The sequence below is a fragment of the Hippopotamus amphibius genome, chromosome 1 (genome assembly GCF_030028045.1).
Source record: "Hippopotamus amphibius kiboko isolate mHipAmp2 chromosome 1, mHipAmp2.hap2, whole genome shotgun sequence".
NCBI lineage: Eukaryota > Metazoa > Chordata > Mammalia > Artiodactyla > Hippopotamidae > Hippopotamus > Hippopotamus amphibius.
This window is the reverse complement of record NC_080186.1, coordinates 220,181,705-220,208,888: the sequence shown is the minus strand read 5'-3', so window position 1 is coordinate 220,208,888 and position 27,184 is coordinate 220,181,705. Positions and strand designations below refer to the sequence as shown.

The window sequence follows — 27,184 nt, the reverse complement described above, 5'->3', positions numbered from 1 at the left end:
GTCACCAAGCTTCTAAGGGGGTGATCAGTGGTACTAAACAAAGCAGAGGGAAAAGGATCATTGCAGTTGGTATGCAGCAGAGTGAAAGCCACATTCTCAGGGTCTAATGAACCAGCAATGAACCAGTTAAGTGGAGATACCCTTTTAAGAAGTTTGGAGACAAAAGGAAGGAGTGACAGGGTAGTAGCTTGACTGAGCAGGCTTTTTCGTTTCTAAAAGGGAAGGAAGTCTTGAACAAGACTGTAGACTTGGAAGAAGAAATCTGTAGAGACGATGCAAGATGGAAAGAGAAGATGGCTCTAGAACAGGCAGGCAGGTAAGGAATCAGGTCACAAGTGAAGAGTCTCACCTTGGAAAGGAGGGGTGGGGACACCTGTCACTTTGAAGTAGAAGAGATGATGGAGGCAACAGGTACAGAGAGAGCTGTTAAGGTAGATAAAGGGAGACTGAGGTTGTATCACGTGAGTTAAATTTTCTTGATAAAGCAGAAGGCAGGAACATCTGCTCATAGTTCTGGGGGGCAAGGGTCTGGGCCTTAAGCAGACCCAATAGAAAAGCTATTAAGGTAAAAACGAGATGACTTGTTTTTAAGAGGAATGAAAGGGCTACTAAGTTGAAGAGGAATCCATCAGCCCGATACTACAACTTTGTATACCAAACTTAGTAGTCAGAAGCAAGAAGACAGAAAACAAATGGCAGAATGTTAGTCTCCTAGGGCTGCTGTAACAAAGTACCAAAAACTGGCTTAACAGAACTGGAGGCTAGAAGTCCAAAATCGAGGTGTCAGTAGGGTCACTGTCTTTGGTGGCTCCAGGCGACAAGCCTTCCTTGCCACTTCTGGCTTCTGGGGTTGGCTTGCAATCCCTGGCTTGTGGTCGCACTGCTCCATTCATGTAGCCATCTTCCCCTCCCTTCACCTTGTCTTCCTTCTGTGTCTATCTTTTGTCCAAATTTCTCCTTTTTATAATTTGATTATCTTTGTAAAGACACTACTTCCAACTAAGATTAGATCCTAAGGCATTGGGGTCAGGGCTTCAACATATTTTTTTCTTGGTGGTGGTGGCTGGGGGGACACAAGTCAACCCATAACATGTGGCTCCAAGGATACAGGTCCATTGACAGCAAGCGGGCCTGGATAAAGGGAATGAGAAGAAATTAGAGATGCATCAGTGGGATGGCCAATCACGGGGCCCAGACTGGAAGGGAGGCAAGCAGGGTCTGAATTCTGGAGATCGTGGGTTTGAGTGACAGGGTAAAGGCTAAGGGTCTGCAGGCAGGAAGTACAGGGAAGAGCTGGTTCAGCAGGAGTTACATGACGAGAGAAAGGGAAGACTGGGAGAACGGCACTTCAGGCTATGAGATCTTGGATTAGTAATATAAGGCTGGAAGTCTGGCTGTGACTATGGTAGTTCAGCTAGAGGGAAGGTGATCTGTTACAGCTCAGGTCATCCCCAGAGGCCAGGGAAATGACAGCAGTTTCTCCATCCAGAGGACAACTGGGGTCAGCTCTCATGATCATCTAGGAAGGTGGGAGGGTATCCCATAGCTCAGGAGAGGAGAGCCTGCAGAAAGGGGAGCAGATGGGTGGGGAAAGACTCTCAAAAGGGAGAGTTCATGAGAGACACGGGGGCACACATGTGGAAGAAATCTGAGGAGTGGGGAACATGAAAACTCCTGCTGGGCAGTAGCACAGTAAAGTGGTCTCTTGAAGCTTGGAAGTAAAGTGCGACAGGGACAGACAAAGGGGGAAAATGGAGGCAAAACTATGAGCTGAAGTATCAACCAGATGCTTCACGTGTGATGGCTGTTACTTTACTGAGCAAAAGGCGCCTTTCGATGTATCTTGAACCCTGCTTCTTGATCTAATAAGGGCTGAAAAAATCCTGCCCTTGATAAATCAAAATGTCAAAACTGACTTTTGGTTATGACCTTCTACCTAAGTCAGTCTCAGGCCCTGTGTTGGATACTAACTGCAGGTATGTACGGAGGGAATACACAGGGTGAGGATCAGCGCGAGCCTGACCCCACCAGTTACTTAGTTTTAGTTTCCTCATTCAAAAATGGAATAATAATAGCTGTCATATTTGACCTTTGAACTCGCGAGCACTCTCTTCTTCCTCTCCCGGGGATGGTATCTGGAGGCATTCAGGACAGTTCAGCGTTTGACATACCATTGTAGGCTGTCCTACAATACAGCCTCTAACAAAACCAGGCTGTCCCAGACCCCTGGTAATAGAATTGTTTACCTTTATACCAAAAAAAGTTGGGAAAGCACCAAAATCTGCATGTGGCATGTGCCCAGGCTGACTCTGAGGAGTTCATGCTGTGAGACCTAAACTTCTTACGAGGCTGTCTGAAATGAAAACACATGTCCACCGGGCCTACGGCGGTTCCATGTCTGCTAAATGTGTCCGGGACAGGGTCAAGTGCGCTTTCCTTATTGGGGAGCAGACAATTGTTGTGAAAGTGTTCAAAGCACAAGCACAGAGTCAGAGAGCTAAATAAAAAATGAAGCTTTTTTGAGTAATAAAAAATAAATAAATACATTAAAAAAAAAGGGGGGTAATAGTACCTCCCTCATAGGGCTGCTGGAGTTGCTGGGGCCTCAACACAAGCCAGTGGCAGTGGTGGGTGTTACTATCGTGACAAATGCCACAGTCTAACAGAGGAGGAGGGCTGCACATGTTGCTCAGAATCACAGTGTCTGTAATGTCGACGAAATTCTCTACCTCTCCTTCCCTTCCCCCAAAGATGAAGAGTACACCAGAGTGACCCCAGAGCATTTATTTCCACAGGTTCTTGATAAAAGAGCGCGCTCCCGCCTACAAGTACACCGCTACACGTACGGACAAAATCACACAACAAGCGAGAGCTGCCCCGGACCCCTTCCACAAGGAAACCCCAGAGAGAATGTTCCACCTCCTGACAGTTTCATACCCACTCACGTCTCCTATGCACTACAAGCCCCATCCCATCTCTCCTTTTCTCCAGCTTCTAACTGAAACGTGTGTTTACAGGCTGCACGTGTGTGCACATGTATCCACAGAAGGCTCACCTGACCAACTTGATGAGGAGCCGGGACAATGCTTTGTAAGAAAGTTACCCCAATGTGACGGGGAGTCAAGCCACAGAGGCTTCAGAGCTAGGCTAGCTCTCCCCTCAAAAGCCCTTACATGCTAAAAATGCTACCAGGGCTCCGTGAAATTCGAGGGCCAGCAGGTCTTGTGTTGGCTCCTCTACTGAACTTCTCCCAGTTCAGGTCTGCGAGGGGAAAGTGGGGACGTGCAGGCATCCCATACCCAGCTCAGGCTGAGAGAGTGCACGCGAGAGGAGACTAGGGGACAAGGTCTCAGGACATGCAGTGGCATTGGCTGGGGACAGAGAGACCATTCAAAAGCTTGTGCTTGAGACCAGATGCTTCAGTCACGGCTTCTCCCACCACCATCGCCAGCTAGGACTTTCCATGTTCAAAATGGATCCCTGTGCCCCAGGAACTCCACTATAAACCACAAGAGCCCTTATTTAAGGTATTTAGCTGGTGGCTTCGGTCTGACCACTTGCCGCTTTCATGGTTCCACAGCCTTCCTGACATCGGGGTGAGTGGTCACGTGGCTTGACATGTGAACAACACGGCTTGTGTGCCATGGGAGGTCGGCTCTAAGAACAGGAGAAGGTGGATGCAGGACGCTGAGGCTGTTGAAACATCACAGGATCCGGAGGTGGGCTCTCGTGAAGTTCCCGGGGCCCCCAAGGGGCCTTACTAGGCAGACGCCTTGGCTGCTCTTCGAGCCTCGTGCTCCTGCTTGGCCCTCTCCCTTTGCTCCTTTTCCCTCTGAATCAAATGTACCCGATCCAGATGCCACTGCTGCAGCTTCTGCTCGTAGGCAGCAATGTCTTCTGCTTCACAGGTGGGGAGCTGTTCCTTGACAAGCTGGGTGGTCAGGGTCAGAAGGCTTTCTGACTCAACTTTGCCCAGAGCCTGGAGCTTGGAATGTAAGGCCTGTTGGAAACAAAGGGAAAAAAAAAAAAAAGATGTGGGAGGGGCAGGTAGGTGAAGAATACAAAGAGGCAAAGAGAAGAGATTAAGTCACTTGCAAAATCTCCACACATTCTGCTCACAGGAGAAGGTACTTTATTGGGAGCCTGTCATGCTGCCTTTCATCCAGGCACTGTTAGTTTTGCTCTTATTTTTTTCAGCCCAGCAATTCTGCTAAGATGCACCACAGGTGATTTCTTCCCCTTCACTCACAAACAGTAAATGGAACTCCACATGCTGTGATTCCCTGTGTAATTTCTTGTTTTAAACGACAAAGACTGCACAAGAAAACAAACCTCCATTTCCAACCTGACCTGCACAAGACCAAGCAGCAAACTCCAAGAACAAAGAACCCGTGATGCAAACGAACACGGCCGAAGCAGCTGATAAAATGGAGCAAGCCCACCCATAGCTTTTCCTTTAGAATGACTGGGATAAATGTTTGCCTAACCAGTATTCCCTTCAACATATGGAAATCCCGTCAAGGCTTTCTCACTAATGGCATGCCAACAGCTCCCTGAGTGCCTGCCCTATTATAAGCCTCCACCTGCTGTGCTTCACTGCAGGTCAGCCTTGACATCCTGACTGCTTACGGCTCCATCTGAAACGGCAGCTCGATTTGGTCGGTATTGTATTTCTGGAGAAGTAAAGTACTAAAAACACTAATCTACTTAAGTGCTTCAAGGTGTAGATCATCAGAGACCCAATTATGGCCCCAGATTTAGCATCTACCACACACTCCATGCTCCACAACACAAATGCAATTTACTGGCGTAGGTGATGAGGCCTGATCTACCAGCAGGGGCGGAAAGGTGGGAAGGGTCTATGAGCTTCATGGGGTGGCCAGAGGACTAGTGTGATGGGTCATGTAAAAATGAGCCCCCCAAAGATGCCCTGGGACTAATAAAACTCAGGCATCAGGAAGAAAAGGGTGTACAATGAGAATTCTTTCTTTCTGATACCACTTCCCATCTGGTTTGAGGCCAAGGAGGCAGCTTGGGACATGAGAGTCCACAAACTTGTGTTCAAATCCAAAGTCAGTCACTTATGGACTAGGTTCTCTCAACCCTGGTGTCTTGTAACACGGGAAGAGCAGTACCTACTGCCCAGGTGAGGATACATGAAACGTAGTGGTGCCCAACACACAGCTAGCAGTCAAGAAATACTGGTCTCTTTTCTCTTTGTGGATTAAAAAAAAACTCATCGTGGAAGAGTCAGGGCCGAGAACTTTATGCAGGCACAGATTTCTATTCTCTGAGATTAAATATATAAGAAACAAGAAAAAGGTGGCAATATTTAGGAGTGGTGGGCAGCCTTGGTCAATATGAATATGGTGAATGATAATCTATGAGGCTAAGCAGATTTTTAGCTTTTCTAAATCTTCAAAGTTTGGCAAAATTAAGAGGCAAGAACAGGTATGTAAATTCTTAACCTAGCTGCTAATGCTCTGTTCCCTGAAAACATCGATTAACCTTCCTTTTCCAGTTTTTAAATTATAAAAGAGGGAAGCTGAGCAATGACCTTATAGAAATATTGGGAAAAACAGTTGCTAAAAGTACAAGAATCCTTCTTAGAACACAGGGAAATAGGCTCCCATGGCTGGTTCAATATAATTACTGCAAAGATTTAAATGTAATAGTCTGGGAAGTTCCTGTATAACATAGGGAGATAAATTCGTTGATGGGTGATGACTTAGAGGGCCAGGATAGGGAGGGTGGGAGGGAGTCGTGGGAGGGAGGGGATATGAGGATATATGTATAAATGCCAATTCACTTTGGTGTACCTCAAAAACTGGCACAAGAGTGTAAAGTAATTATATTCCAATAAAGAGCTTAAAAAGATAAAAAATTAAATGTAATGGGCTGGCAAACTGTACATCTCTCTGTACTAAAAGGACACAATGGGTCAGCTTGGATGGATGGGAAGGTTTTCTGTCTCACACAATGAATTCTCCTTCAGGCAGCACTTTTTTTCACTTTGCACTAAATAAATGAGAAACACAGCAAGGAAGAGGCCAAGGGTTTAAACTCTGAACATGGCTCTTCCTCCCTGACTCTGATCACAGAGCATTTTGGGACATACAGTTGAAAGCTATCAAAGGCAGTCTGAGTGCTCAGGGCTGTCCTGAAAAGAACCTGCTTACACCATCCATATAGTCCAGAGAGCATTTCCAATGGCCTAGTGTACACCACAAAGCCGAGCAAGAGAAGATGCCTGCATTTCACCTCCACCATACTCAAATGTGGCTTTGTGATTTCAACCTGGGTTTCTAGTGATCGGGAAGGTTCAATGCAATATGGAGAAATGACCAGATCCACTTCACCCAGGGTTGAAGTCAGGTGCTTGCTACGAGAAGACAAACTATTACCCACCCATCAGGTAGACATCAGGGATGAGTAGTGGTAATGACATGTTGCCTTAGGGAACAAAACTGTGACTGATTTGCTCAAGTACAATAAGCAGCATAAGAATTCCATTTGTTTCTTTTAAGACCACTTCCTGTGCAAAGCAATAAAAATGTGATTTTTGATGTCAGTTTTTAATGCCCTTGTGTGTGACACTGATGCATGAAACGACTGCTTGTCTATCACCCCGGCAGAGAAGCATGCTTAATTCGCAGCCGAGGGGGACTCAATTCTGCCACAAATCACCTCAAATCGTTCCAGGTATCGGGGAAGCTTGGACTGTTCAGTTTCATCCACGTCCAGCTGCTCCGCCAGTTCTTCTGACTTCTGGTTCCCCTCACCGTTCCCCTCTGAAGACCCTTGGGCCGGAGCAGTCAAAGCCTTCAGCACTCTGTCCAGCACACTGAGCTGCGGAGCAGAAAGAGGGGCAGAGACTAAATATCCTGCAGCCCTGAAAGCACTGGGAAGGGAGGCTGGAGAAGGGAAAGGAAGGGAAACCTGGGATCTAAAAATTGCAAGAAGAGTTCTCTTATCAAATTATAGGAAACAGAAATGGTTATATAATTTTACACTAGCAACACTCTGTCACATGGCATGGAACACTTAGTACAGCTCAGAATTTTCTGTATAAGTAAATCAGCACAGTGGCTTTTGATTTCACTTTTAATCAACCAGGCAGGAATCTAAGAATTACGCTCGATGGGTACTGAAGTACCACCCCTTCCATGTTTTTCTTCCTCAATTGGTTTGGAATTGGGAGAAAGGGAAAGAAAAACCACTACAGACCACAACCAACAATGGGCCATTCTGAGTGCACGATAGAGCCTTTGAATCTAGGCAGGGCCTCCTTCAGAGACAATTTCTAGCTCACAGAGTATCCACAGATTAGAGATCAATCTACTATATAAACTTATATAAACTGTTGACAAAGACCAGATAAGCACACATGAAATTTATTGTAACAGGTAATTTCTATGGCTTAGCAAGTAAGTAAATCATAGAACAGAAGCTTCCTTTTGGTTTTGACCCCCCTCCCGTACCACTTTCATTTTGGGGCACCCTCCCTCGACCCTCAGAGGGCCTAATCATCAGAGATGGCACAGAAGAGACCTCAAGACTGGCATTAACACCTGCATGGATACCGATTAATTCTGTCCATGTCACCCCAGAACAAAAATCCAGAAAATACTCCAAGGCTTTTTAATGCCCCTAATACATTATACCCAAACCTGACACATATCCCATTCTTGCTGACATCTGAATCACACTCCTAAGAAGTCAGAATACAAAGAATGCAAATCTGGCTCCAACTGGAAGGAGTAGTTCCCTGCAAAGCATTTATGTATAATTTTGTGTTTTCAATCACCAGCACTGACTACAGCAGGGTTAAAACATGAATATATATTTAGTATATATTTAGCACACTGTGTTGTAAATGTCTGGCAGAGAACATCAGGACTCACTAGACATCAGTATGAGGAGTCAGTACAGGGATCGGACGTGTGCCTCCTGTGACTGAAATGAGAGCCACGGGGTGAGTCCTAGTGATCAGGGTCAAGGCAAAACAAATAAGCAGCTCAAAGTTAACTTTTACACCCTGTTAATGAAACAACTGATGTCCTTCTAGGCCTCGCTCTGGCTACAAAAGCTGCTTGGGCAGGAGTGAACACTGTGACTCCCTTTCAGGGGTAAGCTTTTCACCTGCTTTCCTGTAGCCTGAGCTCACTCTAGTAACTTCGTAGTGTCAAGAGCCTGAGGTGACCAAGAGGGATGAGCTTTGAGGCTGGTGGGAGGACAGTGTTCTAGTCCAGGCAAAATGAACACCTTAGAACCCTGAAAGGAACACCTGGTCCAGATCTCCTCAGCATCACGCATTCACCAAAAAATGGTTTAATGGTAGGAAAGAAAGATGGTGCCATTTCTGCTCCCTAGACTCATTTCTTGAGGGCTTTTATGATGCAAAAAACTGACAGGTAGTTAGTCTCCTGGGACTACATGAGGATACAGAAATGCCAAAAATTAAAAATGAAATGTTAACCTCTCTTGAGCCCCTACTGAGATTTTACTCTGGGGGTCAGATTAAATAGTATTTTATTGAACTCAGTATGAATTTTAGGGAAGGGGAATAGTTTTCCTCCCAGACAGTGAACTATAAAATCAACATTATTCTTATCTTCTAGTGCTTTTTGTGAGTGACATTAAGAATATTTGTGGTTTTTCATTTCTTTTCAACTGAATAAGTATATGATTCTACAGAGATAAAGAAAGTGGAGGGTGGCGGAGACAATGAAAACAAATCCAAAGTTTGACTTCAGAGGAACAGGAGATGCTAAATCCCACTGAATTAGAGCTGGGGAACTTACCGCTTCTCTACATAGCTTTCCGTCTTCTGGGGAGGAGGCTACCTTCTCCATCACTTGAAGGGCTCTGTTGAGGTAACCTGGTTGCCACAGCAGAGGCATGTTATGGTACACAGCCCGCAGCCCTTGCTGCAATTCCACCTTCCCTGTGGCCAAAAGGAACAATGAAGAAGGCTCAGCTGTAGCTGCCCACTATGTCTGAGATCAAGGACTTAAAGGCACAAGTGAATACAAACCTGGCAGCTCCAGAGATGGAGAAGGATTGCTTCAAACCTATACCAGGAGCCTCATCCCATCCAGTGAATGGGGACACCTCAGATGGATGATGAAAAATGTAAAATTCTATGTATACACTTTTCAGTATAAAGTTGTACGAACTTATTTTTCTTCTTTCAATTTGGACTGCTAGAGATTATCATGAGGATATATGAATCATAGGGTTGAGGGAAATTTACAGAGGTTGCTATATCTGCCTCTAAGTGGAGCTACCCTTATAAAACAGTCAAACAACTGAAATACTATTTTTGTTTCAAGAATAGAATCTTCCTCCGAAAAAGAAATTCCACTACTTTCTTACAGTGAAAATCTTCTCAAAATCTGACAACTTTCTCTGCCAGGAAATGTCTGACATTTTTCAAAATGCTCCAAAACACCCCACTGACTGTCCTTACGAAAAAAAAAAAAATCTCACTTTGCTCTCCTTTCCTTTCCTTAAGCTTCATCAGCACTTAAATCATATAGTCCTCATCGTCCTTTTGGGTCTCAGGACATGAATGTTTCTCTTGGTACCTCAAACAATCACAACTGAAGATTAAGACGTAGCTGGTAGACAGCAAGGTCCCCAAGTGAGAAGAGTGGCTGTCTCTGGATTCCTGGGGAACAGAAACCTTCTCTGCACTAATGACCAAAGTCACCTTGAACTGCCAGGTCTTAAATCTACCTTCACTTATCTTTCCCGGGAAGGAGGATTTGGGAAAGCTGTAGTGGCACATAAATAGACAAAGCTCATCAGGTGACAGCTAATTTTAGACCTTTAAGGTGCTTGGGGCTGGCTGCAGTCACGTTCCGGGAAGCTGCTTCTGCAGGAGGCGGGGAGGCTGCGCAGCACAGGACAGGCAGAGCAAAGGGCTTTGGATCTGACGCTGCCACACCCAGCACCCAGGCCTCTGCTCAGACACAGGAGAAACAAAGCACAGCTTCTTAGCCCTGACAACCTCCTGGACAATTCATGAAGTGGAACAGTCCTGAGTGCTCATCTGAAGGCAAAGGCAAAAACGTATAAATCAATATCAAAAGTAGGTGGCAAGTAGAGAGAAAATGATTTTTAAAAAGAGCGGTCAACTCTTTTGTTAATCTGATAGGCAGCCTGATAAAACTCTGAAACTCCTCTCTCTCAGTCAGTTTCCATAACAATCAGCATCCGAGAATGCCACGCTACATTTTGTTGGTGAAGATCAACTCCAAAAGCACTCGAACTGCTATAACTTAGATGATTTTCAGAAAACAAGGGTAAGCAGACACAAGGTATGATCAGGAGAAGCGACTTTCTCAAATGCCTATCTACTCAGGAGAGAAAATGGAGGGGCAACGAAATAACACACATTTAATAAACCTCTGTAAATCAGGACACACTTCATGCACATTTCGTTTGAATGTTATTTGCCCAGATTGTACACAACCCAAGTGCCGAGGCTGCTCCTCAAAAGGCTTTGCTTTCCTGCTGGTCTGATCTTCATGTGTTCAGGGCTCTACAGCAGAGCTGGCCGCCCCGTGCGAGGCACAGCCACACTGCACCAACGTGTCCCTCTCTGCTTTCCCAAGTGCCACTGCGTGTCTGCTCTGAATTTCTCTTCCCTTACCTGAAAACCATATCAGAGGTATGCGTTCAACGCCAACTCTTAATTTCTTTCCTCCTGGACTTTAGGTTTAAGAGACAGAAGTATCTTTGTTAATACTGGGAAAGATCCCATTGGTGGGTCCTCTCAAAAGAGGGCCAGAATTTTCCATTCTTTATCCCTTCCTTACACTGATTACCACTAAAAAATTATCGAAAGCCACCAGAACTAATTCTCACCTTGCCAGTGGTGAGAGGTTTTAGAACCCGCTTTATTGTCTTAGGTCATAACTGTAAGGTCATCAAAGTCTAGTTTTATGTCTAAAAATGAAAGCTGTATTGGAATTTTACTCGCAAGTTTAAATCAAATTATAATTTTATTATGAAGTAAAAGAATACATTAGTTCTATCCATGAAGAACAATGTTTGTAAGGAACTCTAGCTTACCAAGAAGCGCATAGCTGTACAACTGGGAACTCAGCCCCACTGAGTTCTTTTGCTTTAGGCCTGGGAGTAACAGGGATGCACCAAAGTTCCTCTCCTCTTCCCACTGCAACAGAACATACCAGATCACGGTGTAGCCAAGCAATGCATACTTTTGCAAGAATGTGATTTTTAATGACACAGAGGAAAAAAGAACATGTTACAACATTAAGTAAAAGAAGCAAAATAACAAAACTAAAGGTACATTATAATTCTAATTTTGTAAAGAAAAGATATCTATGTTTAATGAAAAATATGGAATAGAAATGCCCAATATGTTAACAGATTTCTGGACAATGAAATTACAAGCAATTTTGATTTTCTTTTTTGTACTTTCCATTATTTTCCAAATTTGGGGCAGTGAATAAGAGTTCCTTTTACAATCAGAAAAGCAAAACAAAACAAAAATAAAGCACACACTCTGGACCAACATTGCCTCAAGACAATCAATAAAGATTACCCATACTGTCAGCCCTGTACTCAGATTGCTATGACATGACAGAGCAAGCTTTTTGAATTTTAAACAATTCAGCAATAAGACTCCTTCTACTTCACAGTGTTCAAATACATATGGCTATTAGGCTGCTTTTAGATAGATTTATGCCTCTCAAGAATAAATTAGGCAATCAGAAACACTTAGGGATTTCTTTCAACCCAGGGTGCAAAATTACACTTAAAAAAAATTGAAACCTTTTGAGACATAGGAAAAAAAGGGACAAAAATACAAGCATTGCTAAGGCTGGTGCAGACCAGCAACAGCAGTGCGGGGGACTCCCTGAGAAGGCAGGCTGGGAGAGCCTTGGCCGTTCCGCAGACAGCGAGAGCTCTGCTCTTCTTGGTGCTGGCGCAGGAGGAGCACACAGTGGCCTGAGCCTTTGTTCTGGTTTGGAAAGACAGAACGCAAAGCTCAGGTGGCCCTGCACTGGTCAGAGAATCAGCAAGGTATGCGAGCTACAACTGCAGCCAGGTGTAAGTGGGGTATCCCAGGTGTTAATGGGCAGCCGAACCCCTTTATTGGGAATGACCTTTGTGCAACACAAGGGCAATTTCTTAAGGTGTTTCTAAACCTTTTAAACAAGCAAAGACCCTGGGAGAAAAACAAAGCCTCCTCAGGCACTTCTGCAGCACACATAAGTAAGAGAGCTGGTAATCAAGGACCAGGTCATTTCACTTTCAAAAGCAAATCCCTCAAGGGTTTGATGTCCCCCCACAAAAACTGGAGGAAAAGGGGCCCAGGGAATAATAAATAAGGAGCCTCAGAAGCATTTTTTCTTTTCTTTAGGGAAAAACAGGACATAATATCAGAATGCAATAGGGACTAGAAGCCAGATGGGCGGCATCCTTGCCGTGCTAGACTGAGCAGGGATGGTGATGGTGGCTCACGGTGCTGATTCTTCCGAAAGGACTTTTACAAAGATGAGTGAAAACAAATGGGTGTGTTAGATTTTTTGATGATTGGGAAAAATACAACCACTGCTGCTTACAGGAAAGGCTATTTATGTGTTAACATAAAATATCAGGTCTCTTTTAAGCCTTTAACGTCTACTATGTACTATTATGGACTAAATCAGGAGCTATTTTACCAATGTCCTCAAGGTTTTCTCATTTCATGCTTCTGCTTCTCCCATTAATACAAAGCAAACTCTCCTTCTCTCCTTCCTCCCTCCACTCCCCCTCACAGCCAGACATCTCAAAACACTGCTGACGCTTGCTGTCTCCGTTCTGCACCTCTGACTCACTCCACAATCCACGCCAATTTGGTTTCCTGCTCCATTATTCTATGGCCCTCACACCACTAAGTTCAATGTACTTCATAGAAGTCCTCGTCTCAACCACCCTCTCAGGAGTGTTCTACATGCAGACCACCACCTCCCACGGTGTTTGCTCCAACATATTCCTGATTCTCCTTTTGGCCTGTGGCTCATTTCCAGACATTCACACGTAGATTTACAAATTACAACTCCAGTCCAGATTTTTCCATTAAGATGCCAATTCTCTTGTGAAATCTCTTGACTGTCTCAAAGGTATCTCAAAATGCAACACATTCAGAGCCAAATTAGTGATCTTCCTCACCGAAGTCTTCTCCCAGAATATCCTTTGCAAACACATGGCGACCCTATTGTCCAGATACCCAAGGCAGAAACTGAGGAGGTCAGATTTCACCCCACCTCTCTCCCTCCACATCTACTTCCTTCCTCATCATGTTCTTTGCCTCCTAGATACAGTCACCAGCTACCTTCTAACTCCATCATGTTCTGGTCCCCATGCTACCATTACCTCTTGCTCAGATGACCACAACAGTCTCCTAAGTGCTCTGACCATAGCCACGCTGGCCCTGATCCAACCTCTTATTCACGTTACAGCCAGATACACAAATCTGATCATGTTACTCCTTCTGCTTAAAACTTTTAAGTGTCTTCTCACTATTTTTAGGATGTAGATGAAATAGCTTAGCATGACCTCTATTCTCCAACCTTATCTTACCCTACAATTCTCTCTGTGGCAGCTACACCAAGTATCCTCCTACCTTCATCTTCCAGCCCCTTTCTGCTCAGCATGTTCTTTCTGCCACAGGGCTTTTGCACATGTCATTTCCTCTTTTTGAATTGTTCTCCCCTTCTTCAGTCTGTTAATTCCTATTCATGCTTCAAATATTAACTCAAGAAATATTTCCTTAAGGAAGAAGACTTTCCTAATCTAAGTTTAAAATACAAACAAAAACTCACTACCATTCAGGCTTTTCATGGATGATGCTTTTGTAGTGGTCATTATAGTCATAATTTTATATTTGTGTGTTTGTTTTGTTTAAAATGCCTATATCATCTTAGATTGTAAGCAGGAAATGTTTGTTCACCATTGTATAACAAGCACTTGAAATGTATGGAATGTAGTAGTTGCTCAATATATATTTAACCAACTAATGAACATGAGGTATGTCATAGGCTATGGCATTCATCTTAGAAAAACAAAACACACTATAAATTTTTTAGAGTGGGGGCTAGGCTAGATGATCTTTTCAGTTCTTCTACCCAAAGTAGTATTTTTTGATGTTACATTTGAGGTTAAGGGCAGACTGTAGGGCCAGACTGCCTGGCTTCACCAGGTGGCTTCATCATCTACTAGCTGGGTGGCTATTAAGCAACATCTCTGTGCCTCAGCTTCTCATCTACATGCAGTTGTGAGGATTAAATGAATTAATAAATCTAAAACACCATGAACACAGCCTGGTGTATAGTAAGTGCCATTTAAGTATTAGCTATTGTTGTTATTACTGTTGATTCTTAGGATAGCAATAAACAATGACTAAATACCCTAGGAGATGAAATCAAAACCTTCAGTCAGTATTCTGGACTGACCCAGTGCAACCTTAGGAAAACACTAACACAAATTAAACAATGAGTACTTAATACCTGAGGCTGTGGTCAAAGCTGGCTGCCTCACTGCTTCATTGATATGCCATGTCCAGCTCTCACTGATGTCACTTACCTACTTCTGAATGTGTGAGGTGCACTCAGCCTAGCTCAAGTCTCAGAATGTACATAAGGACTTTCCCTTCAGATTCTTCCAAGTGGAGGAACATCCAATTCTACTTTGTTAGAACCCAGTACCTAAAATGTACAGGATGGAACCTGCATACTGTTCCTTAAAAAACTAAAAACAGAACTACCATATAACCCAGCAATTCCACTACTGGGCAGATACCCTGAGAAAACCACAATTCAAAAGGACACAGGTACCCCAATGTTCACTGCAGCACTATTTACAACAGCCAGGACATGGAACCACCTAAATGTCCAATGACAGATGACTGGATAAGGAAGAAGTGGTACGTATATACAATGGAATATTACTCAGCCATAATAAGGAACGAAACTGGGTCATTTGTAGAGATGTGGATGGACCTAGAGTCTGTCATACAGAGTGAAGTAAGTCATAAAGAGAAAAACAACTGTTGTATGTTAACACATGTGGAATCTAGAAAAATGGTACAGATGAACCTATTTCCAGAGCAGGAATGTAGAGAACGGACACGTGGACATGGTGGGGAAGCAGAGGGTGGGACAAACTGGGAGATTAGGATTGACATATACACACTACTATGTGTAAAACAGATAGCTAGTAGGAACCTAGTATAAAGCACAGAAAGCTCAGCTTGGTGCTCTGTGACGACCTAGATGGGTGGAATGGGGTGGTGGGAGGGAGGTCCAAGGTGGGGGGGGGGGGTTATAGGTACACATAGAGCTGATTCATTTCATTGTACAGCAGAAACTAACACAACACTGTAAAGCAATTACACTCCAGTAGAAAATAAAATAAAATGTACAGGATGAACAGTCATTTCTGGTTGTACAGGGCCACGAGGTTTCATATCAGGCATCTTCTTGCAGATGCTGAGGGCAGAGGTTTCCTCCGGCCCCCACATCCCTACTGAGCAGCCGCTGCTTCCTTCATCCAGGGCTCTCAGTCCTGCTTTAAGGCAGATCACTTACACTGAGGTCTGTCTTCTTTGCCAGGCAGTGGTATAAAACGTAGAGGGAAAGGAGCTGGGTGGAAGGAACTTCAAAAGCTTCTTGCATCATTATCTCAAAAACCACGGATAAAGCATCTGGCAAGAAGATCAAAGTAAAAATAAGAGGTAATTAGTTTTAGGTAACATCATCAAATCTGTATTTAACTATAAACACTCAAAAAAAGTGGGGCATGATAGAAAAATAAACAGAATTAAGAAGTTAAGAAGTGTGGGCTCTGGTCCTAGTTCTTCCATAAACTAGATCTTTCCCAAGTCTTCAGTTTCTATCGTAGGCAATACTATATACTAAATCAGGTGCTATTGCACCACTGTCCTCAAGGACGTCAAATAAACCACTCAATTTCTCAGTATCATCTTCATGATGATGAAATACCATTTGTCCCACATACTTCACAAGATTGTTGGACAGTCCAACAAAATAATACATATGAAAATGCCTCATAAACTGTGAAGCAAATTTAAGGCATCATGTCCATCAGCTGGAAGAGCTAAGGCATACAGAAAGGAGGCAAATAGAGAAGTAGAGAGCGGGCTGGACAGACTGCCCCATTGTATGTTCTTTTCTCCCTGTGTGGGCAAAAGAGGACAAACGCTAGAGGCAATTCTAAATCCCAGATATTATTTCAAATAGACAGAAAACTGATGACTACGAAAAGGACACTCAGGCTCAATTTAAAAGAATTGAAAGAATGGAAAAGAAATGCTTATTCATAAGTTATAAGTCCCTGAGTGTAACACAGAAGATATTTGTTTCCACATGAATGCTGATCATAGGAGACCAGACCTTGGTCAAGGTCTGATTTATTTTCCTCAATATTCCACAACACTGGTGGATGACAAGAAAATAAAATTCGAACAGTTTCCCTTAGTATTTGTTGTTAAATCAGAGAATGTTAATATCGGTTTAAAATACGGTGCGTGCACATAACACAGGCACAACAAATGTTTCTGAATAACTGAGCTGCTCTGTTAACCAATTTTTCCATATACTCATAATTATAAGAGTTAGCACTGATTTCCAGCTGCTGCTAGCCAGCTGGTTCTGTATGTGTTGCCATGGTTCTAAATGAGGCCATCGGGAAGAATTTCTATATTCTTTTTGCAAATGGGTAAACTGAGATAGACGGGCAGAGCAGGAAGGAGTCACCCAGTAAGTCAGCAGCAAAATAAGAACCTGGAAGAGATTTAAAAAACCCCAAAAAACCAAAAAAAAAAAAAAAAAAAAAAAAAAAAAAAAAACCCCAAACAAACCCCACCCCCACCAACAAACTGATATTTTAAAAGAACACAAAGTTAAAATTCCAGTTAAAAAAAAAATTTTGTTTTGCCAACTGTTCAATACTGAATCCAAAATTACACATGAAAAATAAATCAAATTTACCTTATCTCTAATTAATATTCATTTCAGTCAGCTTGGGAAGTGAAATTAGATTGACCTGTATACGTAATTTCCTTTTCCTCTATAATTATTTATGTACTTTGATATTTCCTATTTTAACAACAATAGAAGTATAATATTTTCTAAATTTTTGCCATAAACCATAATCTTCATCAAAACTTTATGTTAAAAAATCCTCAATATTATTTACTCTGAATTTAGGAAAAAACAAAAAACAAAAAAATCCCACAAAACTCCTTTACCCTTCCAATATACCCTTTAAAGAGAGTGAGGGAGAAAACTGCTACTACATAATTTTCCAATGATACAGTAATAAGGATTCTTAAATCTGATGTTCACAGAGAACAGATGATGAAACATGCAAATGCTAATTATCTTTTCGCTGAATTCAGGAGACGCATGTTTAAAATGGAGTAAAAAATGGAAGAGGGATAATCAGCATTTCAAAAAATAATGAACAGCAAATATTTTCAGGCAGTCAACAACTGCCTAAAACTGAGAGAGAAGATATAGCAGAGATCCAGAGAAGATAAGGAGAGAGGTCCCCAACTCCCAGCCTAATCACTGAGTCCTGATACAATGGAAAAGGCCGAGGGTGCTGGTGTGCAGGGATGAAGGGATGTAACCCAAAGACAGGAATCACAGGTGTCATAAAAGCATAAGTAACCACCAGTCCACATCCACGTTCCTGAGGTAGTGACTACCCAGCACAGGCGTGGCTCCCTCAAGGCTCCTCAGAACCAAGCCTGAGGATGAAATGGTGGAAGGGGAAGCCAGTGTCTTTACACAACAGCACAGCCCCCTCATAACTTCTTCACTGTGAGCACAGCATGCTGTATTACCCCTCCCCGTTCACTGGAGACTGGCAGGGCTCTACGTGACTACTCTGTAGGGTCTGCTGGGATCCCCATCTTTCTTTGGCTCCCTTATTGTAGCTGAAGGTAAGAGCCACTTTAAATTAATTCCCTGGGCTCAGAGGATTTTGGGGGTTAAAGAGATCTCAGAGATCACCGATGTACTTACTTTAGAGATGGGGAAACAAAAGCCTAGGGAGGTGAAATGACTTTCCTTCACAGCAAGTGTACTATTCTCTCCAGTGTATAAGATTTTATACTTATACACTTCACAAGTTATACCAACTATGATTTAAATAAAACAAAGCTGGCAAATGGTGCTAAAGAAAGAGTTAAGCTAATAGTTGAATTAATATAACCTTAACTAGCCACGGAAGCTCGGGCAGAGTTTATTGCCTAAATTCACTGTCCTTTGCCCAGAGACATGAACAAATAAATTTGAGAAGCTCAGAGTAAAAAATGACCTGGATATGATTCTCCTATCTAGCCAACTGGTATGGTAAATCAATTACACATCTATTTCTGACTGAAAGAGTGATGTAGAGATGTCATTAAGAAATAAAAAAGTGGCTTGGGAGCTGAAGATCCATTCTATGGGTTTGGTTTCATACCTTTGTAATTTTCTTTCTTTATGAAATGATCCATCAGTAAATTAAATGTGTAGTTATCTGGAAAAATGCCATACTGGACCTGTAATGAAAATGAAAATAAAAGTAAAATAAGAGAAAAAAATATTCATTAAATTCAGTTTATAATATATGCTGATGTATTATTCAGGAAAAAACTTGCCACCTTTAGCTTTAAAATATCCTATTTTACAGCATCTGTGACCATGAAATAGAAGCTGTGACTCATGCAGTTTGGTAATTGGAACTGTTGGTCAGGGTGAGAAAGTTGTGAGTGGGTGTCTGGTATAAGACAATTGACATGTGAAAAATAAAGCTCAATTCAAACACCTCATCATAGCTAAAAAAAACCCCAAACCAAACCAAGACGATAAAAAACCACCATACTTCACTCGTTCAGTGATTCTTTTCAAAAGGTATGAATATCAATACAAAAATGGACTCCATGAGAAAGCACACATTACCACGTTACGCAGCATTTTCAGGTTCTTAGACTGCTTCTCCCCCAACTTTATTAAGATATAATTGACATATAACATTGCATAATGTTAAGGTGTACAACATGATAATTTAACACACATATATATCGCAAAATGATTACTACAATAAGGCTAGTTAACACATTCACTGCCACACATAGTTACCATTTTTTGGTGGTGGTGAGAACATTTAAGATCTACTCCCTTGGCAACTTTCAAGTATACAATACAGTAATGCTAACTACAGTCACCATGCTATACATTAGATCCTCAGAACTTACTCATCTTACAACTGGAAGTTTGTATCCTTTGACCCACATCTCCCCATTTCTCACCATCCCCACCCCGTCCCTGGCATCCATTATTCTACCCTGTTTCTATGAGCTCCACTTTTTTAGATCTCACATATAAGTGAGATCATAAGGTACTTACCTGACTTATTTTACTGATACTTAGCATAATGCCCTTAAAGTTTGTCCATGTGGTCTCAAATGGCAAGATCTCCTTTTTTTATGGCTAAATATTTCACTGTGTATATTCGTACCCTCCCCCCCCTCACATTTTCTTTATCCATTCATCTGTAAATGGACACTCAGGTTGTCTCCATGGCTTGGTTATTATAAATAATGCTACAATGAACATGGGGGTGCAGGTATCTCTTTGAGACAGTGATTTCATCTCCTTTAGATATATGCTCAGAAGTGGAACTGCTGGATCATATGGTAGTTCTATTTTTAATTTCTTGAGGGATCTCCATACTGCTTCCACACTGGCTGTACCAATTTACATTCCTGCCAACAGTGCACAAGGGTTCCTTTTTTGCCACATTCTCACCAGCATTTGTTATCTCTTGTCTCTTAGACTAGTTTTTAAAGACCCAAGAAACCTGAGGTTTTAGTGGCTTCCTGTGTGATTTTCTTGCACAATCAAGTCTGACTGCTAATGATCTAGACTGTGGTTATATATTTGTTTTAAATTCTTACTTCAGGGGGACAGTGGGATTATTCCCCCACTTCCACCTCCCCATCCACACCCCCCCCCGCCCCCCGGTCAACCACCAGAAACACCTTAGGAACTTTTTTTTTCCAATTATACCCATCCCCTTGAGAAATTCTGATAATCCTAAACCCCACTTGCAAATCACTGCTGAACTGAGTCACTATTATTAGCAGGCTGAACAGAGTGCCTCAGATGGGTTGAAATGGAAAAAATGTTTAGAAGCCATTGTTTTAAAGGTTGTAGCTCATGGGGCAGTGTTTAAATTTATCAAAGCAGTCATCCTAATCTGCACTAATCCCTAAGGCAGGGTAAAAACAAAATATTTTAGAATGATAAATCATTAAAGCTGGAAGGAATCTCAGAAATCAACTGGTCAGTGATTCTCAACCCTGACTGCAAATTAGAATCAACTTGTAAGCTTTAAAAAGACATCAATGAGGTATGAATAGGCAGAGCACAGACGATTTTAAGGGCAGTGAAACTAGTCTGTATGATACTATAGTGGTGGATACATGTCACTGTATATTGATTAAACCCATAGAATGTACAACATCAAGAGTGAACCCCAGAGTTATACAGAGTGAAGTAAGTCAGAAAGAGAAAAACAAATATTGCATATTACTGCATATATGTGGAATCTAGAAAAATGGTACAGATGAACCTATTTCCAGGGCAGGAATAGAGACGCAGAGGTAGAGAACGGACATGTCGACGTGGGGGCGAAGGGGAGGGTGGCGTGAATTGGGAGATCAGGATTGACATATATACACTACCATGTGTAAAACAGACAGCTAGTGGGAACCTGCTGTATGACATGGGGAGCTCAGCTTGGTGCTCTTTGATGACCCAGATGGGTAGGATGCGGGGGTGGGGGTGGGAGGGAGGCCTAAGAGGGAGGGGATATATGTACACATATAGCTGATTCACTTCGTTGTACAGCAGAAACTAATACAACACTGTAGAGCAATTACACTCCAGTTTTTTAAAAAAAGTGAAGCCTAATGTAAGCTATGGACTTTGGGTGATTATGTGTCAGTGTAGGTTTATCAACTATAACAAATGGCTCACTCCGATGGGGAGTGTTGATAACGCGGAGGCTGTGCATGTGTGGGGGCAGGAGCATATGGTTAATCTCTGTACCTTCTGCTCAATTTTGCTGTGAACCTAAAATTGCTCTAAAAAATAAAATCTATTTTTATAAAAACATTTTTAAAAACAGTTAAAAAAATACCAATGCCTGGGCTCCAGAAAGATCAATTAAATTAGAATCTTGGAAGTGGAGAAAAGTATCTATAATTTTTTAAAAACTTCTTGTGTGATTCTAATGGGCAGCCAGAATTGGAAATCACTGATTTAGTACAACTCACTTGATTTATAGTTGAAAAAACTAAGACCCAGAAGAATAAAATTACTATTTGCCTGAAGCTACGAGCAACTGGTAGAACTTATGGGGTTATAGCTTGGGTCTTCTGACGCCTTGTCGTGTTTTTTCCACTAAAAGACTAGTAAGCAGAAAATGAGATAGACTGGTCTTTCCAGACCTCTTGTTTTGTTTTCATAGGAATCTTCTTTGAGTTTAATCTGTGTCATTAAAGTTTGAACTGAAGAGCAAGATTTAATCCATTCCTTCCCCTAGGGCCTAATATTAGATTCATCAGTGAGCCTGCTTATCTGCTTTATTAAACTATAAGCTTCCTGAAGGAAAGGACAGGATATTGCTCACTTTTGTGGACAATGCCATACCCAACGCAACACCTCACACACAAACTATCTGCAATGTATATTAAGTTAAATTGGGCCCAAGTCATGGGAACAAAAACTCCTAAAAACAAAATTAGTATTTCTTTTTGAGTTCTAACATTGAAGGTCCAGCGACACTACAGAATAATACATATCCACAGAAATACTGTTAAAATCTTGTTATGGGTCAAACTAGAATTGTTGCTTGAGACTCACAATAACATTCTAAACTTTTACTTATTTCATACTACAATAGGAATGAAGACTCAACCCTCGGGTAGAGTATAACATTCAGAAAGACACTAATCATAGGTGGCTCTAGGGCTTGAGGGGAGGAGTCAAGGAATTAGGAAGACATATTCTGAATAATTTAGGAAGTCTGTCTTTTTAAAAATATGTAAGATGATCTGAAGGCCCTGGAGGTCACTCCAGCGGAATGGTCATGTCTTTTTCCCTGAACTTCATCAACGGGAACTAGGCAAAAAATCTAAGACTTAGGGATCAAGAATGAAATGACCCCCAACAGAGCTCTTGTGATTGGATTCCCTTTTGCTTTACCTCTCCATTTTTAAGTCACTATGCTTGGAAAAGCCACAGCTACAGGGATGTTTATTTTTAATATGCTGATTAATTTATATCAGCTCCATTCTAAAAAGATTATCTGGGGCAAATAAATTTAAAAGTTATTTCTTGTACTATTCTCTGCTGTTCTGTAATGGTACAAACACATCACCTACATTCAGGAGAATAAGCTGCAAATGCCAGGAAACCACTCACCTTATTTACAAGGGTATATAAGGCTTTGTCTTGTGCACCATATTTTAGACACTGCCTAATCCAGGTGTGGATAGTCCAATCTCTCAGGTACCAGCAGTTGGGGCTGTGTCGAAATCTAAAAAATGCATAAGAAGAGAGAAAACTGGTGTTAACTCTTAAATGTCAATGCCCAAATCTCTTCCATCAACAGGTCCTGATGTGCAGTCAATGTGATCATAAACGTCTTAAAGGCCAACAGTTGATAAAAACTTGAGGATAAAACTCATTAACATAAAAATTTTATTCCTTATTTATACCCCCTAATTCAATATCTTGTTTTAATATGAGATTTATGACAAATGATTTCAGGAATATGCTCTACTAACCATGGCGTTACATAAATACACGTTTCATTAGAAGACAGATGTGGAAGTTGATACTTCAGAAGTTTAAAATAAAATAGATGAAGCAGAAATGAAAACTAGAATAGCACAGCAATTCTAGAGGAAAATCAGCTCTGAGTTATATTGCTATTTCTTGTGGCACTTAGGAAAGACTGGGACACTCTTCAGTGAACTGAAAGAAAACAAAAAAGAAAAAAACTGAGCAAAATTCAGCATTCAGGCCCTCCAGGATCCATGATCACGCTGACTTTCTCAAAGCTCCATGCCAGTGCTTCAGTCTCTCTCCTCTTGCTTCCTACTGTTCCCCACACAGTTTTAAAAGGCCTAAGCAGTCCAAGCTGAGGTGTATACAGTACCAGCATTCCCACAAAGGCATGGAACCTGGAAAGGAATTCGAATGCTGCTCTTGCCCTGAGTTGGCACACAGTGGTTACAGTGGTTGGAGCAACTTCTCCTTGTTCCTGGGGGTCTGTGCCACAGGCTGAGTGAGGGGGAGATGGGGTGTGAGGAGGTCTCCGTTTTGATCGGGATGGTTCCTCAAACATCATCTCACGTCAGCTGAAGTCCCCACTTTTCTTTAACCATTCAGGAAGCAGGTCAATCTCTGGATCCCACAAAATTCACTCTTCTTAAAAGCAAAAGTGTAAGACAAAAACTTAAAGTGAAAGAATTCTGTGCCATATTTGAGAGTTGGGGCTACAGGCTAACACTGGTGTTTTTCAGAGGCTGGTTATTCAATCTGCCACCTGCTATTTCCTGCCATCTGGTATTGGGATAGTTTCCTGCTGAACAGGTTCTCTGCCAAAGGAAAAGCTGAGAAAAAGAGAGCAAGTGAGAAGTAGTATTTAATTTAGGCTATTTATTAGTGATCTGGTGAGAGATTTGATAAAAATAAGATCTAAAGAGGTTTTATGGACTTAGAGTCATCTAGCCCTGTCCAGTTTTTTGAATGCCTTATATTTGGCTGGAAAATCTCTCTCTCACTCTATCTTTACAGAATTAACCCCTTTAAAAGCAGAAAGATAGAAACATGTCAAATTATGTTTAAGATGAGAGTGACCTGGCCAGAGAAAGCCACAGTATAAGTGCCCTAGATACTAGGTCTAATGAGATGCTCTGCAAAGAAACGAAACAAAATATATCTTTTAGTATTTCATGCCTTCCCTCACATTTTAAAATCAATAGTTGAGCTACTTGGGCTTCTCTCCTTGTTACTCTGAAAAATCTGAGATTTAAAGTGTAATGGCCAATTAAAAGCTAATTTTATTAAAAAAAAAAAAAAGTCAAGTGAAATCCCAGGTATATTGCCTAAAGATGGTGATGCTTTCTTGCTCGCTTGTAGGCTCCCTGGGCGGTAAGCTGGGGCAGTGACTGCCAGGCTCAACACTGATTCCTCAGTACCTGACACAATTTGTGGCTCACGATAGGTTTTTGGCAAGTAAAAAAAAGAGCTTTAATCAACATGTATTAAATGCAATAATATATTGATCATTATGTTTCTGTGGTATATTGTAGAACTGTAAATTCCCTGTTTGGGGCATTTATCATCTCATTACAAAAATAAGGCATATTAAACCCGTTTAACAATAATATAGGGCGGTGGGGGGGCCACGATAAACACTAAAGATGCAAAGGGCGCTGCTAGATGCTAGAAGTATTTCTGGTAGTAGTGGCTGTTAGGTTTAGTCTATTTTTCCTTTAAAAACAAATAAACAAAACAAAACAAAGAATGTCAATTACCTCCTTTACCCACGATCATTTAAATCTCATTTAAATCTAATCTTCTGCTTTAGGATCTTTCCAATGACCGCTACAATTATTACTTTTCTTTTTTGATGGACTTTAAGAGCGCCATGACCATATCCAATCAAATACCCTTTTCTCTTATTCACAATCAGCAGACCATTTTTAGGCTTTGAAAAAGAGTAAGTGATTGATAGGATCTAGCTACAGACCTTCAAAGCTCACGTGAAAATTTGTTTAAAGCCATTTGCTAACCTTCTGAGGCTAACTTTAACACATGGACAAACAGAAAAGTCTTTTCTTCTCATATCTTTCCTTATCACACTTTATTTCTTAGAAGCCTAAAGGGAAAGTTACTCAAGACTTCACACAACTAATATAATCATCTGCACGGCTGCTCTTTGAAAGATGGGTCAACAGACTCACATGGGTCTTTACTAAGTTCACTCCCTCTCCCATCCTGGAACAGGGCTACTTGGTGTGATCTCTGCTCTGTGAGACCAAATGATCCAGATATACCACCATGGCTAGGACGTTTTCAACTGAGTGACAACATTAAATCAATTTAGGAATAAGAGGGAAACACTTATGTATTATGAAATATGCTGCTCAAAGTGCAATTCCTGCATTTCCTAGCCAGGCAACAAATAAACTCCTTTTTAAAAAGCCCTCATCAGCATTAAAAAAAAAAAAAAAATTAGCACACAACTTATGTGAGTAACTAGAATATAAAGCACTCAAAACACTGGAATATTAGGGTCCAACTTTGGATGGTAAGTTTAAGAATTCTGTGTCAATGACTTTTTAAGCAGTTCAGACAAAACACTCGGGCCCTTTTCAGAACCACCAGTGGTAATATGACAAGCAGGTAAGTCTCTGGAATGGGTACTTGCCTGGAACGATTCTGCGAACTGCTGGACCAGCATTCTCCCTTTCAGCCAAGAGAAAGGCAAAGAAAGAGACAAGAACACAACTAACACATTGATTTTCCAAATTGCCTGCAAACAGACTGGCTTTTGTTCTTGCCTGCTCTGACCACCAGCCTGGCAGATTACAGGCAGCCACTGTAGGAGTCCCCTCTGTGCCCCATGCCATCAGCTGTTTGCTCACCTCGACAGAAGCTTTATTATTGTCCAGGCCAGCAGGCTGCCAAAATAGGCAAACCGTGTGAGTGTGGAAAAGATAAACAAATGCAACCCAAATAACCCCAGCGATGCTGTGCTCACGAAGGCAAGAGACATTCTCAGCTTTCCGCTTATAAAACAGAAGCATACTTAACAACAATCCTAAGGACATGAGTATTTTCTTGGAAGAAAGGAGTAGCACAAGGAGAAGGAGAGAATGAAGTATGCTCTCGAGCTCCGGCTCTACTAGTTCCCAAAGCTGGTATCCCATGGCTGAAGAGACCTCTGTCCACAGTGCTAAGTGGGGTTTCCAGGTGAAGAGATAACTTGCCCAGGCCAGTCAGACGTCAGGAACTGAGAAGCTTCCTCTCTTCAAAAATCAAGTTACATTCCGGACTTTTCACAGCATTCGCCAGTACTACTGCTCATTCAAGACTGATGTCACCAAAAAGGAAGGAGAGCAGAATCACAGGATGCATGACGTGGGACAAAAGTCTCTGATACTTGTGAGAGAGCTCAGAAGGGAAGAGCAGTTATATAAAGGAAGGCAAGGGTGAAAAGAAAAACATCAGAGACTTACTATGGTTACATAGGAGGTACTTCACTGTGTGCAGGAGTCCCATGGGATTTCCTATTTGTGACCAATTTCATCATTTCATTAAAAAAAAAAAAAGGCGATACAGTCTTCGTTCATGGGTTCAACCAAAGGTTATTGTTCAAGGCAAAAGTGGTGATGCTCCTCAGCTCTTTCATTATCACATATAAAAGCGCTCCTGGCTGAGCAGGGCTAATGCACAGATGCCAGAGCCCGGAGCTCAGCAGCTCCACCATTTAGCGGCAGTGCTGGCTCTTCCATATGAATGAGCAAGCTTTCCACAACATTTATCTGATTACGAGAGCCACCATCCTTAAACATACACATGCAGCTTTCCCTCCTCCCGAGGGAATTCCGTATCCTGTGGCAACAGGCTTTACAGATGGAAACCTCAGCCCCTGAGCTGGGTAGACACGGAGATGGGTGAGGGGGCTAGGGTAAAGGGAGGAGTGGAAGAAGGCCAAGAAGATAATACAGCTGTCCGCAGAGGCTGCAGTGCAGACTTGGAATCTTATCAATGAAGCAAAGTGTGTAATGATTGAAAGGTTTGAGCACTTCCCTGAACTAGAACCAAAAAGCAAGAGGGTGTTGTGTGACTATTCAAACCAGAATCTGACTCAATCATGGCTACCCACTTTCTTATTCTATAAGGATAAATACTTTCTTTTGCATCCTGCTGGAAATTCTTTCATCAATTATTAGTTGCACCCAACTACCACGAATAAAACCAAGTTTTGATGCAATAATTTTCTAATGACTATTATATCTTTGTCAAGTGTTTGAAAGGGGGCTAATACAGGAGTCTAATATAGGAAC

General features: G+C 41.9%; 1 protein-coding gene and 1 pseudogene across 5 annotated transcripts in view; one reads left to right on the top strand and one right to left on the bottom strand.

The window, feature by feature from the left end:
* Window positions 1-280: 280 nt before the first annotated feature.
* Window positions 281-2,505, top strand: LOC130844206 (60S ribosomal protein L34-like; annotated as a pseudogene).
* A 270-nt stretch (window positions 2,506-2,775) lies between these two features.
* MRPS27 (mitochondrial ribosomal protein S27) overlaps window positions 2,776-27,184 on the bottom strand; it is a 102,929-nt gene continuing 78,520 nt past the window's right edge. For all 5 annotated transcript variants that reach the window (XM_057741374.1, XM_057741383.1, XM_057741405.1 and 2 more), the window contains 7 exons: window positions 22,524-22,638; window positions 18,514-18,592; window positions 15,609-15,724; window positions 11,083-11,185; window positions 8,805-8,947; window positions 6,688-6,849; window positions 2,776-4,000 (listed from right to left, as the gene is read on the bottom strand). In XM_057741374.1, the coding sequence (XP_057597357.1) occupies window positions 3,761-4,000; window positions 6,688-6,849; window positions 8,805-8,947; window positions 11,083-11,185; window positions 15,609-15,724; window positions 18,514-18,592; window positions 22,524-22,638 (958 nt within the window). In that variant the 3' untranslated portion in view covers window positions 2,776-3,760. The remainder of the gene's footprint in view (window positions 4,001-6,687; window positions 6,850-8,804; window positions 8,948-11,082; window positions 11,186-15,608; window positions 15,725-18,513; window positions 18,593-22,523; window positions 22,639-27,184) is intronic.